Below are 15,066 nucleotides of genomic sequence, written 5' to 3'. Positions count from 1 at the left end.
AAAATTCAAGAATTATCAAAATTATAAAAGAATTATTAAAATTATATCAAGTCACAGGATGAAGAAAGACATATAATTGGTTAATCAACCAAATTTATATTAGATCCATTTAACTATTGATAAATGACCCATAATGACATGCAAATTAGTGGGGAAGACGTTTCCATAAAAGGAGTGAAAAACTCCCTTGGGTTCAGAATGGTATGTTTTCCCTAATGCCAGTGAAAAGATAATTACCTGAATGAGAGGTGCTTTTGCTTCCCAGTTGGGTTTCTGACTGGCTGTGGCTGACTGGTGTGAGGTCTTGGCAACTTTGGATGGGAGAGTCCCTTCCTGCAGGGTCAGTGCCAGATGGCTTTTCAATATTTTTCATCTCCATTTCTTCATGATGGATCCAAAGATCAGGGGGTCTGAGGTCCTTCTGGCTGCCCTTCCTTTTGCCAGCACTGTGGGTGGCCCGTTTCCTATGGAACAAAGTTAGAAGGCAAATGTGAGAACCTCTATTCAATGGCACTTCCTTTCTTTCATCAGTCAATTCAAGTTAGAAGCAGGAAAGGAAACAAAAGGACTCTCAGAATGAGCCTTGTGAAACCCAGGAATTGGCAGACTTGTCTTGGCTGCCTTTCCTCTTCCCCCCTGGAGCTTCACCACATTATAAAGGATGCAGTGCTGAATCCCCAGGGCCTCGGCTTCCTGGCAGAGAGCTCCTTTCTCCAGCTTCAGCGGCTGCAGATTCATGCTCAAGGTGACAATGGGTTAGATGGAACCATATGCCAATCTTTGGAGCCAGGCATAAGGTACCTGATGGCAACATCTGTTTAGGAGATAAATGAAGGAGTTGCTTTGAAAGGGCAAATAGAAATTAAAAGGCCAGAATTTATGCCAATAGCTAAGATGAGGTCTTAGAAGAAAGTCTATACCTCAGCTGTATAATTTAATGTGCAACTGGGAAACTTGTTATTTGAAAACAAAAGCCCGCATGAGGACATTCTTAGGAGAATAAAACACTTTTGCCTTGGCATCACTGAGTGTCCAGATTCAAACACAGTGAGACACATCCTTTGAAAGGAGAAGAACACAGTTTGAAAATGTATTTCACATGTTTCTTATTTGCCTCAATAAGGCTTTAACAACTATAAATTTATTTTTGGGGTGATAATCTCTTCTTGAGGCTAGTGAGATTAAATGTTCCCTGTGTGATAAGTGAAGTAACACAATGTTCATGTTAGTCATTCTCTACAGCAGGGGGTCAGTAAACTACGGTTTGCAAGCCAAATCTGCCCACGGCCTAGTTTTGTAAATAAAGTTTTATTGGAACATGGCCAAGCTCATTTATTTTTGCACTGCAATGGCAGAATTGAATAGTTGTGACAGATACTATATGGCTCAAAAATCCTAAACCATGTATTATTTGGTCCTTTTCAGAAATCGTTTTTGACCCTTTCCCTAGTTTTATAACTTTGAAATCTCTACTTGTAACTTCTATTTCTTTAAAAATAATGTCTCTTGTAAGAAATAATGCAAACTGTTAAAATCTAGTTTTGACAGCAGACTAGAGAAGCATCTACTTCCCACTTCCTTAATTTGCAGTGAACAGTTTATTATAATAACTACCTTCCATGGCTGCTCAATAGTTCATACAAGCTACTCTCAGTGAAAACACCTGTAACCTGTGCAAAGTCATTGGAGTGGCTTTGGTTTTCCGATGATGAATAAGTAGCTTTGTAAATATTAGGTAATTAATAAATATTTGGTGGTGTAATTTGTTGAATTTTCCCTGACATCCTTTTTTTTGTCTTTCTTGAAGCGTGCTGATGAGGATAGGAGATAAAGAATCCCAGACCTAGTATCTATTTTGTATTTTAGCAGAGAAAAAATAACACTACCTGCACTTTGCTGATTTCCTGGTGGCAGCCCCACAATGTTTTAAAACAATGGTCTGAAATAACCCCTATTTTCTAAGTGTCTATATGTCTAAGATAACAACTCACCGATAACCATTTATTTCCTGAATTCATTTCTGCATACTTCACTTGCCCACAGCAAACTGATCTGCAACTCACACACAGCTCCCTGTGTAATCTACTCCTGGTAACTTCATAGAAAATGTAATGTCATTCTCAAACTTGGATGTTTCACCCTGCTATCTCTCTTTCTAGAAGATCAAAATGCTAAATAACTTAACACCAGCATCTGTGTGGCTGCACACAGAGAAGTACCAGTTCCCAAATTCAGGAAAACATAGCCAAACTCCTTATTTAACTCAATATTTAAATAACCTGGAATAAAGAAAGTAGTCAAGATAAAATTGAAACCAGCAATAAATTACAAATTCTGGTTTCCCCTTGCTTACAAGCATGCCTTTTCACTTATTCATTTATTTGCTAGTTTCCATGACTTCAGTACCAACGAGCCCCAGATGGCTTCTGTTTTTAAAAGAGTTCCAAACCTGGCAGAACCTTTTTGTATGTTGTGATTCATAATCTCCACTGGGGAAGAAATTATAGTTCCTCATAAAATGAACAGGCATTTTTCTGCTGGATTTTAATCAGATCAAGACCAGTTCTAAGAAGCTGCTCACCCACCCAGCTGACTGTCAGTCAAGAAGCTAAAGATCTCTAAATAGACTTTATTTCCTTTTTGTATTTATTCTAGCCATGACCATCTAACCACTTTTATTTCCTATCGTATCTCTTATTAAAGGAGAAATCTTTGGCCTTGGAGAGCCTCTCCTTCTTTTGTCCCTCCAACCTCTACCACAGCAGGTTTGTAATAAAACTAACATGTGCTCATAATTAAATTGTCTGAAATTTGTCTTAAAACCTATAGGAACAGGTGTCACCCTTGACCTTCTGCCCATCTGTTGGTTCTTGACATGACTGCTGCTCATTGCAGCCCACGGTTCCTGTGTCTCACCATTAGATTCTTCAAAATGTGTATTCAGGTGCTCCTAGTACAGTGGTTGCGAAAGTGGGGTCTCTAAACCAGAGGCGTCAGCACTGCCACTGCCCGGGAACTTGTTAGAAATGCACATTCTCAGGCCCCACTGCAGAACCACTGAATCAGAAACTTGGTTGCAGGGGGCAGTCTGTCTTTTAACACTCTCCAGGTGAATCTGTCTAAAATTTAAGAAGCACTATCATAGTGAATTATTTGGTTTTGTTTGTATTTTAAAGCTAGTTTTTCTATTTCACATAGAGTATTTCACGTTTGGCCCCTCTGCAAATACCAAATATATCTTTTCCCTCAGGCAGCAGTCATCTTTCTGCTTCTAAAATAGCCCTAGAATAGGAGGGTCTCCTTCTACCCCAGGTATTCTTGATAAAGGCAAAGCAAAGAACCCTCCCAGGCTCTCTGTTTTCTCCTTCTCAGATCATGGCAAAACTTTCACAGCATGGTCAGGTACTGGTGCTCTATTTTTTGTTTTGTTTGTTTACTTATTTAATTTCTGCCCACAGTGCCTTCAAAATCCTATTTACTTACAAATGACTTATTCTTTAAGTTTCCTTTCAAGACTCTCTCCTTCAGGGAACCTTCCTGACCATCTCAGGTCACTGTAATCTTAGAGAATCTAAATCATTTCCCTCATCTCTACCTGTACCACTCACCTTGGCATTGATCACCGTGTGTCTTATTGAGCTGTCCAGCTGCTGCCTTTGTGATAATTCAGTTCCTTCAGTGAAAGTGGAGCAAACTCTGTTTCCTTTACTTCTTCAACATCATCCATTGTTTTACAACACTTATTTATTTATTCAATCAATATTTATGGATGATTGACTATATGTCAAGAAATGTGCTAAGTACTACAAATGTAAAGATCGGGGAGGCACTGAAAGCTTAAAAAATGATTTTAACATGGCATGGCTCCTGGGAATTTCTGCATTGTTGAAATGAGGAGCATGCACTGTGGCATGACAGGTTGTGTGCATGAAAAAGTAGAAGGGACAAAAACATAGGAGGCCTTGGCCCAAATAGATACATTTTTAATAATATCAAGAAGTCAGTGGGAAATTGCAAAAAGATTTTTAGCTTGAGAGTTAATATTAATCAGATTTGTTACTTTGTATGATGCAGATCCCATATAAAGTGCACAATAATTACTTGAATTAAATAATAAGAATTACTTTCCATTATTGACATGCAAGTATTTATCTGAAAGCTTCTTCTCTGGTTCTGTACTGGTTTACCCATTCCTTACTTTATGCATAACCTATTACTGTAAGGGGAGTTTTTTTTCCTTTTCACTTTTAATTAGTATGCTGGGGATGTGAATGAGTAAAAACTGACATTGGTTGAGTGTCCATTTTATGCAAGACTGTGTCCATTGAAGTTCTAAAATCCAGCTGTTACCATATAGGTTATTTTGGCACATCATAATAAATTACTAAATTTCCACTACGGACTCAGGCATCGTCTGCTAAAGTTGTTCCCAACTTTATTAGGCAGACAAATAAAGAGTGCTGTACTAATTCCCGTGGTTAAAAGACATGCCCAACATCTGATAGGGATTGAGGCAGGAACATTCTGACCCACCAGGGGTTTGGGGGAAGTCTTCAGGAAGGAAGGAAGCTTGAAGTGAGTGTGAATAAATAATTACAAGTTAATCAGAAAAAGATATATTGATAAGTATAAACATTTCTCTGCTTTCTTTCCAAATCTTTTCCAAAGGCTTCTAGCCCCTAATTGTCCATTTTGATTAATAGCAGTTAGTGGAATAAAAATAAAAACAAAACCAAAAATTTGTATTAGAAACCCAGGTCAAATTCCAGATACTCAAATATATCTCAGAAAAAATTCTGAGATGGAATTAAGATATAATGAAGTCTTAAGGTAGCTGATAGTTCAAATCTCTTATGAGGTGAATATTGAAAACCAATTAAAATGTTAACAAGTGAAAAATCAGTAAAAGTGACCTATAATAGTTAAAATACTGTAGATTTCATTTAAGAGCCTAGACATTTCATCGTCAGTACTAAAAATAATTATTTTTGTCAAGATTTGAATGCATACTAATCTTTAAAACTTGCTGTCCACATGTCAAGTCAAATAGAAGGCCCAGCCAGCCAGTGGTTCTAACAAGTACACCTTATGTTTTATTTACATGTTTAAATTTAAAGCATTCAGACAAGACTGTAGATCACCTACCCAGGTAACTGCCTTAGAAATGTAATAACCACGCTTTCTAGATCTCCTGGATTTGCTCAGTTTCATATATTTTTGTCCTTAGTATCTGTGGATAAAGTCTAACTAATAACATGTGTTCCGTATGTTGGGCGAGAAAATGTTATTGCCTTATTAAAAAACAGAGAAACAGGGACAAAGATCAACTTAAGTTTTGTTTCTTTTTTTCTCTTTTGAGACAGGCCTCACTCTGTCACCCAGGCCGGAGTACAGTGATGCAATCATGGCTCACTGCAGCCTCCACATCCCAGGCTTAAGTGATCCCCCAACCTCAGCCTCCTGAGTATCTGGGACTACAGACAGGTAAGCACCACCATATCTGGCTGATTTAAAATTTTTTAGAGATAAGGTCTCACTATGTGGCCCAGGCTGGTCTCAAACTCCTGGTCTCAAGCCATCCTCATGTCTTGGCCTCCCAAAAGGCTGGGGTTACAGGTGTGTCCAGCCTTAAGTTTTCATAAAACATAATTTTTTCTGTATTAGATGTCATACGACAATCTCACTAATAGAAACTGTGGAAGGGGTCTCTTCAAAGTACAGTAGTAAAAAAGTTTAATAAATAACTGAAAAGAACTGCAAAAGTATTTGTATTTCCTATTAATTTAAAGCTTAATGCTACCATGTGATTCTATAAATTAGAAGTATTCCATTGGGAATTTTTATGTTTTAAAAGTAGAAAATTGTTACCTGGCTCTGGACAAAAAAACCAACAAAAAAAGCTAAAGAGAATGATAGAAAGCATTGAGCCCAAATTATCATTATATTTAAAGAAACTGCCACCCAAGTATTAAGGGTCTTCATTTAGGTGATATGATTAGTTTACTATAGAAGCAGTAGAACCCAGAACTAGAACTTGGGTACTAACTTTCATTAGCTATTTTATATAACAAAAATGAAATCTTACCCACTAGTCTGAATCAACTGGATAGCCTAATTGTTGAATATATGTATGATTTTATAAAAAGGTTAGGTTTATTAAATGCATAGACACTTACCTGAATAAGATATTACTGAGAGTCCATAGAACTTTTTCAATTCACTTGGATGTAATTCAAGTCCCCCCAAAAAAACATAAAGAAAAATTTATATTCTCTAGAACCCCAAAAGAGATATTGAAGAAGCTCGTGAATGCGTTTTCTACTTCAACTTATTAATTACATTAAAGTCCAATTTTCTAAGAGCTTTGGAGGGGATCTTATTTCTGTTTCAGATTGGAATTGATTTTGCTTTCACCTGCATTATCCAGTTTGTTCTGAAGGGCTCAATTGTGATGCAGAGGAGTAGCGGTCCTCAATGGAACAAATAACAAAAAACTAAACTATAAGGGGCCGGGCGCGGTGGCTCACACCTGTAATCCCAGCACTTTGGGAGGCTGAGGCGGGCGGATCATGAAGTCAGGAGATCGAGACCATCGTGGCTAACACGGCGAAACCCTGTCTCTACTAAAAATTCAAAAAATTAGCTGGGCGTGGTGGCGGGCACCTGTAGTCCCAGCTACTCGGGAGGCTGAGGCAGGAGAATGGCATGAAAATGGGAGGCGGAGGTTGCAGTGAGCTGAGATTGCACCACTGCACTCCAGCCTGGGCAATAGAGTGAGACTCCATCTCAAAAAACAAACAAACAAACAAACAAACAAACAAACCCCACTAAACTATAGTTCAGAAATAACTTGAAGGAAACATTTTCTTTTTCTCTATGAAAATATGCACACAAAGGGATGAAAAATGAATGCCAACGGGTCTGCTACTGAAGAAAGATATGAAACAAAGTGTGAACACAAGTAACTATTAAAAGACTTTGAGAGTGCAGTGAGGAAAAACCAAAGTGACTCTACAACTAACTGTTGTTGGATTTTCAGTCATTAACAGAACCACTTATTCTTTAATTAGGTCCCTATTTTTAAAAACAAGTCATACCCAGGGCTCAGAGTCTCCCCTTTCCAAATAAAGCCCTGAAGCTTTTGCCAAAGTGCTTAGGGTAGGATTTAAGATGACTGGAGATTTTCTCAACATGGCACCAAATCCCACTTTTGCACATTGAGAAGACTGGTGTTCTCTCTGTGGAGAAACAAAATATATCCAGGAATCCAGTTCATCAGGTCAATCTAATGCTCGAACATTCTTCTCACAGAAATGACACGGGGCGGGGGGGGGAACCCAAATCAAAAACAAACCCACTACAGATAGTTTAGTTACATTTGGCTAGTTTAGTGAATGCTTCAGTGTCTTGAAAGCAGTTATATGGTAGGCCAGGTGTCATTTTGATACCTCCTCCCCACCTTCTTTTACGTGAGTCCCTCTTAACTCTGCTTCAGAGACCTGCTGCCTTGATGTTCCACTGTTCCGTTATTTCACAACCCCTTTCCTGATAACACAGCACCAAGAGATTGTTCAATGCCTTACTCAATTAGTTACTTTCCCCTCCAGAGCCTTATTAACAGCCCTGCACTGTGGAAGCTCTGTGAGTGATTATGACTTCCCAGAATGCTCACACATGAGGCTGGCCCAGCTAAGCTCACTCTAGCAGGTTTCTTGCTTAGGCACAATGGAGCAGCACACCAGCTATCACCAGCTTCAAACTAGTCAAATCTCATAAATGCAGCTGGTTAGAAAATTTGTCCTGCCATAGAAATAAATTAAATACAAAGCCTGCATCTACACCCCATGTTACTTTTCTTCAGTATGTATATCTTCCCCTGTTCTCTTTCTAAACACGTCACTTCAGAGTGCTGGAAGGTAAACTAGAGATCTACAAATAGAGTTACAGGACTTAAAGAAAGACAGAGAGAGAGAGAGAGTGATGGAGAGAGAGAGAGAGAGAGCGAGAGCGAGCTATTAGCAACAGAAGGGGGAACATTATTTGCTGGAGAATCTTGTCTAGCAAAGTGTAAAGGATACAGTTGTCAAACCAGCCACCTATGAACCCATACCTCAGGCTTTCAGAGGTAATGTCATCCCTGAGGCCAATGGAAAAACCTAAAACCAAAACCAAAAACTCATGGAAGAGCCTAAGATAGTCAACTCAGTGAGAGAGTGTAGCTGAAAAAGACACATCAGGCTGAATTTTAAAAGGACTAGAAAGTCAAAGAGGCAGAGAATGGCTGCGAGATTATTGCTGACTCCCAGCACTGGCTGACACAGACTAACTGGCCAGTTACAGGGTGTTGCTGCAAGGATATAGGCTGAATAAAAATCACTTTTCCATTTTAAACTTTGTACTTTGATGTATCATTCTCTGCATGTGCTAGAACCTAAAGCTGCATAATATGAAAATATTCTTAAAGCCCTCAACACTTTTAATTTCTGACAATTAACCACAGAAAATAAACCATTTTGAATCTCAGAACTCTCTCTTCTTTCTTAACTACTGCCTCCAAACTAAGCATCAACAGGGTTGTAACTGTACAGAGTCTGGCATTCTATATTTAGTCATCTCTCCAATAAGCATTGATTAACTGCCTACAGGGCTCCTTGTAAAAAGTGGTAAATAGGTGCACACAGAGAAACACATTCCTCAAATCTTGTGTACATGATTTCAGGGAAGGCCAGAAACAGGGGCATGGTGGAGTCTACTCTCTAGGTGTTACCTAAGGAACACCTGCACTCACTTGAAAATGAGAAGTGGTCAGAGAAGTAAAAGCAAACAGAAATATAAGTGGGTCCCAGATGGATTTTGTTAGTTATCTTATCTGCAAGTCTAGCCCTCACTCACTTAATGATAGGCCTGGAATAGACAAAACGCAGGGTTTTGCCAGGGTTAGGAAGTAAGGACATGGGGTGAATTATGAAAGAACGCAGAAAGAGGACCATCAAAAATATAACCCCAAAAGACAATGTCTTCTTTCCTCTTGGGAACCAGCTGTTACCTACTTTCTCTGCTGGGCTGAAGAGCGTCGGGTGCAAATCACAGCCACGATGACCACTACCAGCACTGTGATGACACCAACGGTGACCACAATGATCACAAGCAGGTTGCTGTTCTTCTGAGGAGTGACACTGCCATGTGGGGGGTGCATTTGTCCAATTGGCGGCTCTGGGAAAAGACAGGAAAACGGAGTTCAGGTTTAGGAAGATGTGGCAGAAGTTTTACCAAGCTCTCTTGGGATATACAAAGTTCCTAATGTTCTGGGCTTTTCTGAACTTAGGGGTGGTGATGGGAGTTTGAGGGAAGCAATGAAAAAATGAGAGGAAACACCTATTTACACAATATAAATGAAAACCTATGCCTGCACAAAAAACCTTATAGAGAAATGTTCATAGTAGCACTGTTCAGAATAGCCAAAAGTGGAAACAAGCTAAATGTCTATGGACTGATAAATGAATAAACAAATGTGTGGTGTGTGTGTGTGTGTGTATGTATGTATGCATATGTATGTGTGTATGTGTGTATATATATATCCCCCTATGATGGAATATTACCCAGGCATAAAAAGAAATGAAACTATGGAAACACTGTGCTAAGTGAAAGAAGCCAGACACAAAAGGACATATATTATATGATTCTATTTATATGAAATATCCAGAATAGGCAAATCTAGAGAGACAGAAAGTAGATCGGTGTTTTCCAGTGGATGGAAAGAGGGGTGAATGGGGAGGGATAGCTAACAGATACAGGGTATACTTTTGGAATGATGACAATGTTCTGGAACTAAATAGCAGTGATGGCGGCCCAAGCTTATGAATACACTGAACACCGCTGAATTGTACATTTTCAAAGGGTGAGTTTATGGCGCATAAGATATATCGCAATAAAAACAAGATTAAGCTTTCCTACTGAGTGGAAGGTAGGGAGAGGAGAAGAGATGCTACTTTGTACCATAAGAATTCCTGAGTGACAAGAACGAGAGAGGCTATGGTTTATGAGGAAACACTATTTGATGCTCTAAAAGACAAACTGCTTGATACCAATCACTCACAATTTACCACCATTCCTTTGAAGATGCCATCTATAAAGCAATTTAATTTTCAACCTGTCAAAGGTGTATGAATCCCACCTAAAAGCAGCCACCGGGTTCAAAAGAGTGCCACAAAGTCCTAACACAAATGTTTTCCTGAACTGCGTCAGTACCTCGTGGCAGAAAATATGTAGGTGGAAAATAACAGAATAATAAGACATCTGTGATGAGTTACTTGCTAAATAAGAATGACTAATGACCCTTGACATAGCTTTCTTAAGCCCTCAGTCAATGATAAATCAATTAGAAATACTCTGTTCTATGTCAGTCATGTTTGTCATTACAAGTTATACATTTCTTAAAAATTAAACATTAGGTTATATTATTTACAAATAATTTAGAAAGTATCAAAAAGCAAGGAATTTGCATGTTTTCCTATACCTAAATTTGATTATTTTTCTTTAATAACCTATATTAATTTTCTATACATCTTGAGCAAAATATTTAGACCTTCTGTACCTCAGTGCCTCCATCTGTATAAAGAATGTAATACTTATTGTGTGCAGTTACTGACAGAATTAGATAAAATACATGTAAAACAACCATCTCAGCACCTGATACAGAGGAAGTGCTTATAATAAAATTACATGACTAATGCAATAATAAAATGTTGCCTAAATTTATAATATCTACAATAGCATTTGGGACTTATGGTGTGGACTTCCAGACTGTAAAGGATTTTTTTTTTGAGACAGAGTCTTGCTCTATCACCCATGCTGCAGTGCACTGGCATGATCTCGGCTCACGACAACCTCTGCCTTCTGGGTTCAAGCGATTCTCTTGCCTCAGCCTCCCAAGTATCTGGGATTACAGGCATGTGCCACCACACTAATTTTTGTATTTTTAGTAGAGATGGGTTTTGCCATGTTGACCAGGCTGGTCTTGAACACCTTACTTCAGGTGATCTGCCAGCCTCAGTCTCCCAAAGTGCTGGGATTGCAGGTGTGAGCCACCACATTTTTAGGAATAATACTGATGTGATTTGGCTGCGTCCCCACCTAAATCTCATCTTGAATTGTAGTTCCCATAATCCCCATGTGTCCCAGAAGGGACCCAGTGGGAGCTAATTTAATCATGGGGGTGTTTACCCGCATGCTGGTCTTGTGATAGTGAGTTCTCACAACAAGATCTGATGATTTTATAAGGTCCTTTCCCCCCTTTTGCTCAGCATTTCTCCTTGCTGTCCTTCTCCATGTGAGGAAGGTGTGTTTGCTTCCACTTCCACCATGATTGTATGTTTCCTGAAGCATCCCAAGCCACGCTGAACTGTGAGTCAATTAAACCTCTTTCCTTTATAAATCACCCAGTCTCAGCTATGTCTTTATTAGCAGTGTAAGAATGTACTAATACAAATACTCCTTGTGATAGCTAAATTAACCTATTCTCACAATTTAATATAATAACCCAGTACTTGCCTCAAAATTGAAATGATGTCTTTTGACAAGTTGCCTAAGAATCATTGCTTTTGTAAAAAAAAAAAAAAAAAAAAAAGTCATCAAAACTTCAATAAATTATAGCTCATTCATTATTATTGGAAACAGAAGTACTTCTACTATAAGTTGACTCTTGGAGGAAAAAACTCATCAAAAGTTTTTAAATAACAGCACTTTCTGTTAAAAAATTATGATTACAAATGAAAGAAATAGGATTTCCTTGAAGTAATTTTTACACTTACCATAAAAGAATGAAGCAAGAAATGAAAGGTCAAAACTCCCTTTTCTCACAGTTCTACTTATTATTTAAAAAGTTATTTTACAGTAGTATCTTAATATGCCCTTTTTGTATTTAATAAGTTAATAGATTGGAATAAATTAACCTTTTATGTGAGAACTTACAAGGAAGATAGTTAGGGATCTCATAGATTTTTATAAGCATGACTTAAATTTAACAATTCACTGTTTCTGACAAACTTAGCTTGAATCATACATAACAGTACACCTTGTCAACATTTTTAAAAGCATGGTAAACTGAAATTACTCAAATTTCTACTTCTATTTCTTTCTTTTCACCCTGGAAGACATCATATTCCAAGTCAAAAAAAATAACTCTGAATTCTGCTGAGCACCAGTGACATTATATTGATGTCATTTGCCTGGGAGAGTCGGGGTTCATGAGGACTCCCATTACAAATATTTGACTGCAGGCCTTTATGACTTCCTCATAAAAGTTCCCATCAGTTTAAAATTTGGTATTCAAGGTCTTTCATTAATCACTCAATCTGAAATCAAAGGCTGAATAATCAGATTACCTGACATCAAGCAGGCAATTAAAAAAGTCAAGTGCAATGGTGTCTTTAGTGGCAGTCAATTCTTGTTATTTGCAGGAGTTGTGTTCTATAAAGTTGCCACAAATGCTAATTAGTGAATACTGAATGATTACCTCTAGAGGAAACACAAGGTTAGCTTCCTGTGAGCCTCTGATCACACTGTTTTATCAACCAATTAATATACACTTTGTTTTTTGTGTGTTTCTGTTTAAAGACATCTTATTTAATATATAATGTTGATTCATTAATACTGAAACATCCAGTAGCACTATAACTAATGCCTGAGCAAAGCTTTTCAAAATTTGCAGAGAGAACATATTTTCTCTGTCAGTCACACCACACCCTTATTGTGTTTAGGAACCTAGAAAGCACTTCAGCACTACATTTGGGGACCATTTTAAACAGTGAAGTCACCAACAAAAAGAAAAAAATGGAAAAATTGGCAGAAACATACCACAAAAGGGGCACTTTCTTATAGTATGGGGGCTGAAACGAGAAGACAGAGAGTACCTTTTTTTCTGTCTTAGGTGGTGACATGAGCATTGGGCAACCCAAAATTTTTGCAGCTCTGCACACATCCGTGAATGGCCATGAAAGCACTGTGAGTATTGATTTGGGGGTTACAAAGAAATTTTAGCATGCAGGTAAATTCACAAATTCAGATTCTGCAAGTAATGAGGATCTATATCTTAATACATCAAAAGACTGCTACAAATTAGAAACAAATTTTAGAGCTCTCAAACCTAGATTAGTGTAGTTAGGAGATCTGGGAGACAGGCTGGCTCCAGAAGGGGCAAGTGACATTGCCCCCTTTCCGGCTTCAGTGGGGAAGCTGTATAAAGTCATTCAAAGACTTGCAAATATCCTACCGGGCACTGTGATGATTTCATGAGATAATAGTTGCACCACAGTGACCACAAGCCCTGGCACAAAGTTGGCACTCGTTAGACATTATGATGTGGCTCAATGTGTTTTTTTTCTTTTTTAGAAACAGGGTCTCTCTCTGTGACTACTGCTGGAGTGCAGTGGCACAATCATAGCTCACTGTAGCCTTGAACTCTTAGGCTCAAGCAATTCTCCCATCTCAGTTTCCCTAGTAGCTAGGACTACAGAGGTGCATGCCACCATCCCTGGAAAATTTTTAAGTGTGTGTGTTTTTTTTTTTTTTTTTTTTTTTGTAGAGACAGGGTCTTCCTATGTTGACCAGGCTGGTCTCAAACTCCTGGCCTCAAGCAACCCTCCTACCTCGGCCTCCCAAAGTGCTGGGATTACAGGCATGAACCACCAGGTCCACCCAATGTATTATATCCTATGTAATGTTCCCGGTTTAAAGGAAAAAAAACTTGTATCATAACGTATCTGTCTCTGCTGTTAGCATGATAGTGTGGGTGTCCAGTGTCTGGGTAATCAAGACCTAGATGTGTTCCATTAAAATTAGTAAGAAGGGTGTCACATTTTTTACAATCTCATGGGCATTCCATTTATTTTTTATTTCCATGATGTTTGAACATGATAAAATGTTTCAGCCTTTTCCTTCTAAATTTAATAAAGCAAATACATATATTTAATAAAGACTTATTAAATATTTAAAAATTGGTTCATTGAAGTAACTTGTTTTTATAAAGATTTTATAGACTGTCAAAAATGTTTTATATTTCTTATCATATTTTGCTCTCATAAACACTCTGCAGCAAGCTCATTGATAGACCAGAACTCTGAGTACTTAATTATCATTGAAAAGAAAGCTAGATATTGACTCTAAGAGCCCTGGCTCCTACTTTGAGGACCTGGTCCCCTTGGCACAATGGCTGTAATGGCTGTGCCCCAATAGCTACACAATATCAATAGGCAAACAATGTGAATGTAAGAATGACAAGTTCACTTCCGAGGAAGGAAAGAGGTCCAATGAAAGTGTATAGTCGGGGATTGAACTTCACTCCTACAATTGCAGTTTACCCTGATAATGGCTTTATAATTATTAGAACACTTTGAGCTCTACATATGTCTTAATAATTTTAGGAGCATTTGAATTTGAACTAAAGTTCATACGGCCTTGATCGTTTCAAAGTATTTCCCCCTGAAATAAGATGCTGTAATCAATCAGCTGGAAGACAACTCACAGATAATTTAGCCTATTGTTCCCTAAAATAAGATATTTATCAGCGTTATGGGGGTACAGTTCCTTGGACAACTAAGTTTCAGAACATATTTATTTTTTAAAAAATTTGGATTTTTAATATGCTGATGTGAATTGTTAGTTGCCAGGAGGGGTGGGGCAGGGGTGGTAGAAAACAGATTCAATTATTCCATAAATACGTATTGAAGATCCAGTTAGATGTTGGAGATACAATGTTGTAACCAAAAGAAGCATGATTATGGACTTCACGGAACTTGCAATTTACTAAAAAAAGGTAGATGTTCAACAAATCATGAGGGAAATAAATATAGGCATACTGCAGAAATACTGTGGGTTTGGTTCCACGCACTGGAATAAAGCAAGTATCATACTGTGGTTTTGGTTCCACACACTGGAATAATGCAAGTTGAACTAATTTTTTGGTCTTCCAGTGCATATAAAAGTTTACACTATACTGTAGTCTATTAAGTGTGCAATAGCATTACATCTAAAAATGGCACACCTTAATTTAAAAATACTTCATTTCTA

The 15,066-nt window shown here is 38.0% G+C and overlaps 1 protein-coding gene across 19 annotated transcripts in view; it reads right to left on the bottom strand.

The window, feature by feature from the left end:
- Positions 1 to 15,066, bottom strand: part of DCC (DCC netrin 1 receptor) — a 1,196,048-nt gene that overhangs the window by 75,854 nt on the left and 1,105,128 nt on the right. For all 19 annotated transcript variants that reach the window (XM_512137.8, XM_063795721.1, XM_063795722.1 and 16 more), the window contains exons 23-24: positions 9,051 to 9,213; positions 238 to 464 (exon numbers count right to left, since the gene is read on the bottom strand). In XM_512137.8, the coding sequence (XP_512137.2) occupies positions 238 to 464; positions 9,051 to 9,213 (390 nt within the window). The remainder of the gene's footprint in view (positions 1 to 237; positions 465 to 9,050; positions 9,214 to 15,066) is intronic.

This window comes from Pan troglodytes, chromosome 17, assembly GCF_028858775.2.
Source record: "Pan troglodytes isolate AG18354 chromosome 17, NHGRI_mPanTro3-v2.0_pri, whole genome shotgun sequence".
NCBI classification, from domain to species: Eukaryota; Metazoa; Chordata; class Mammalia; order Primates; family Hominidae; genus Pan; species Pan troglodytes.
This window is presented reverse-complemented; position numbering and strand designations above follow the sequence as displayed.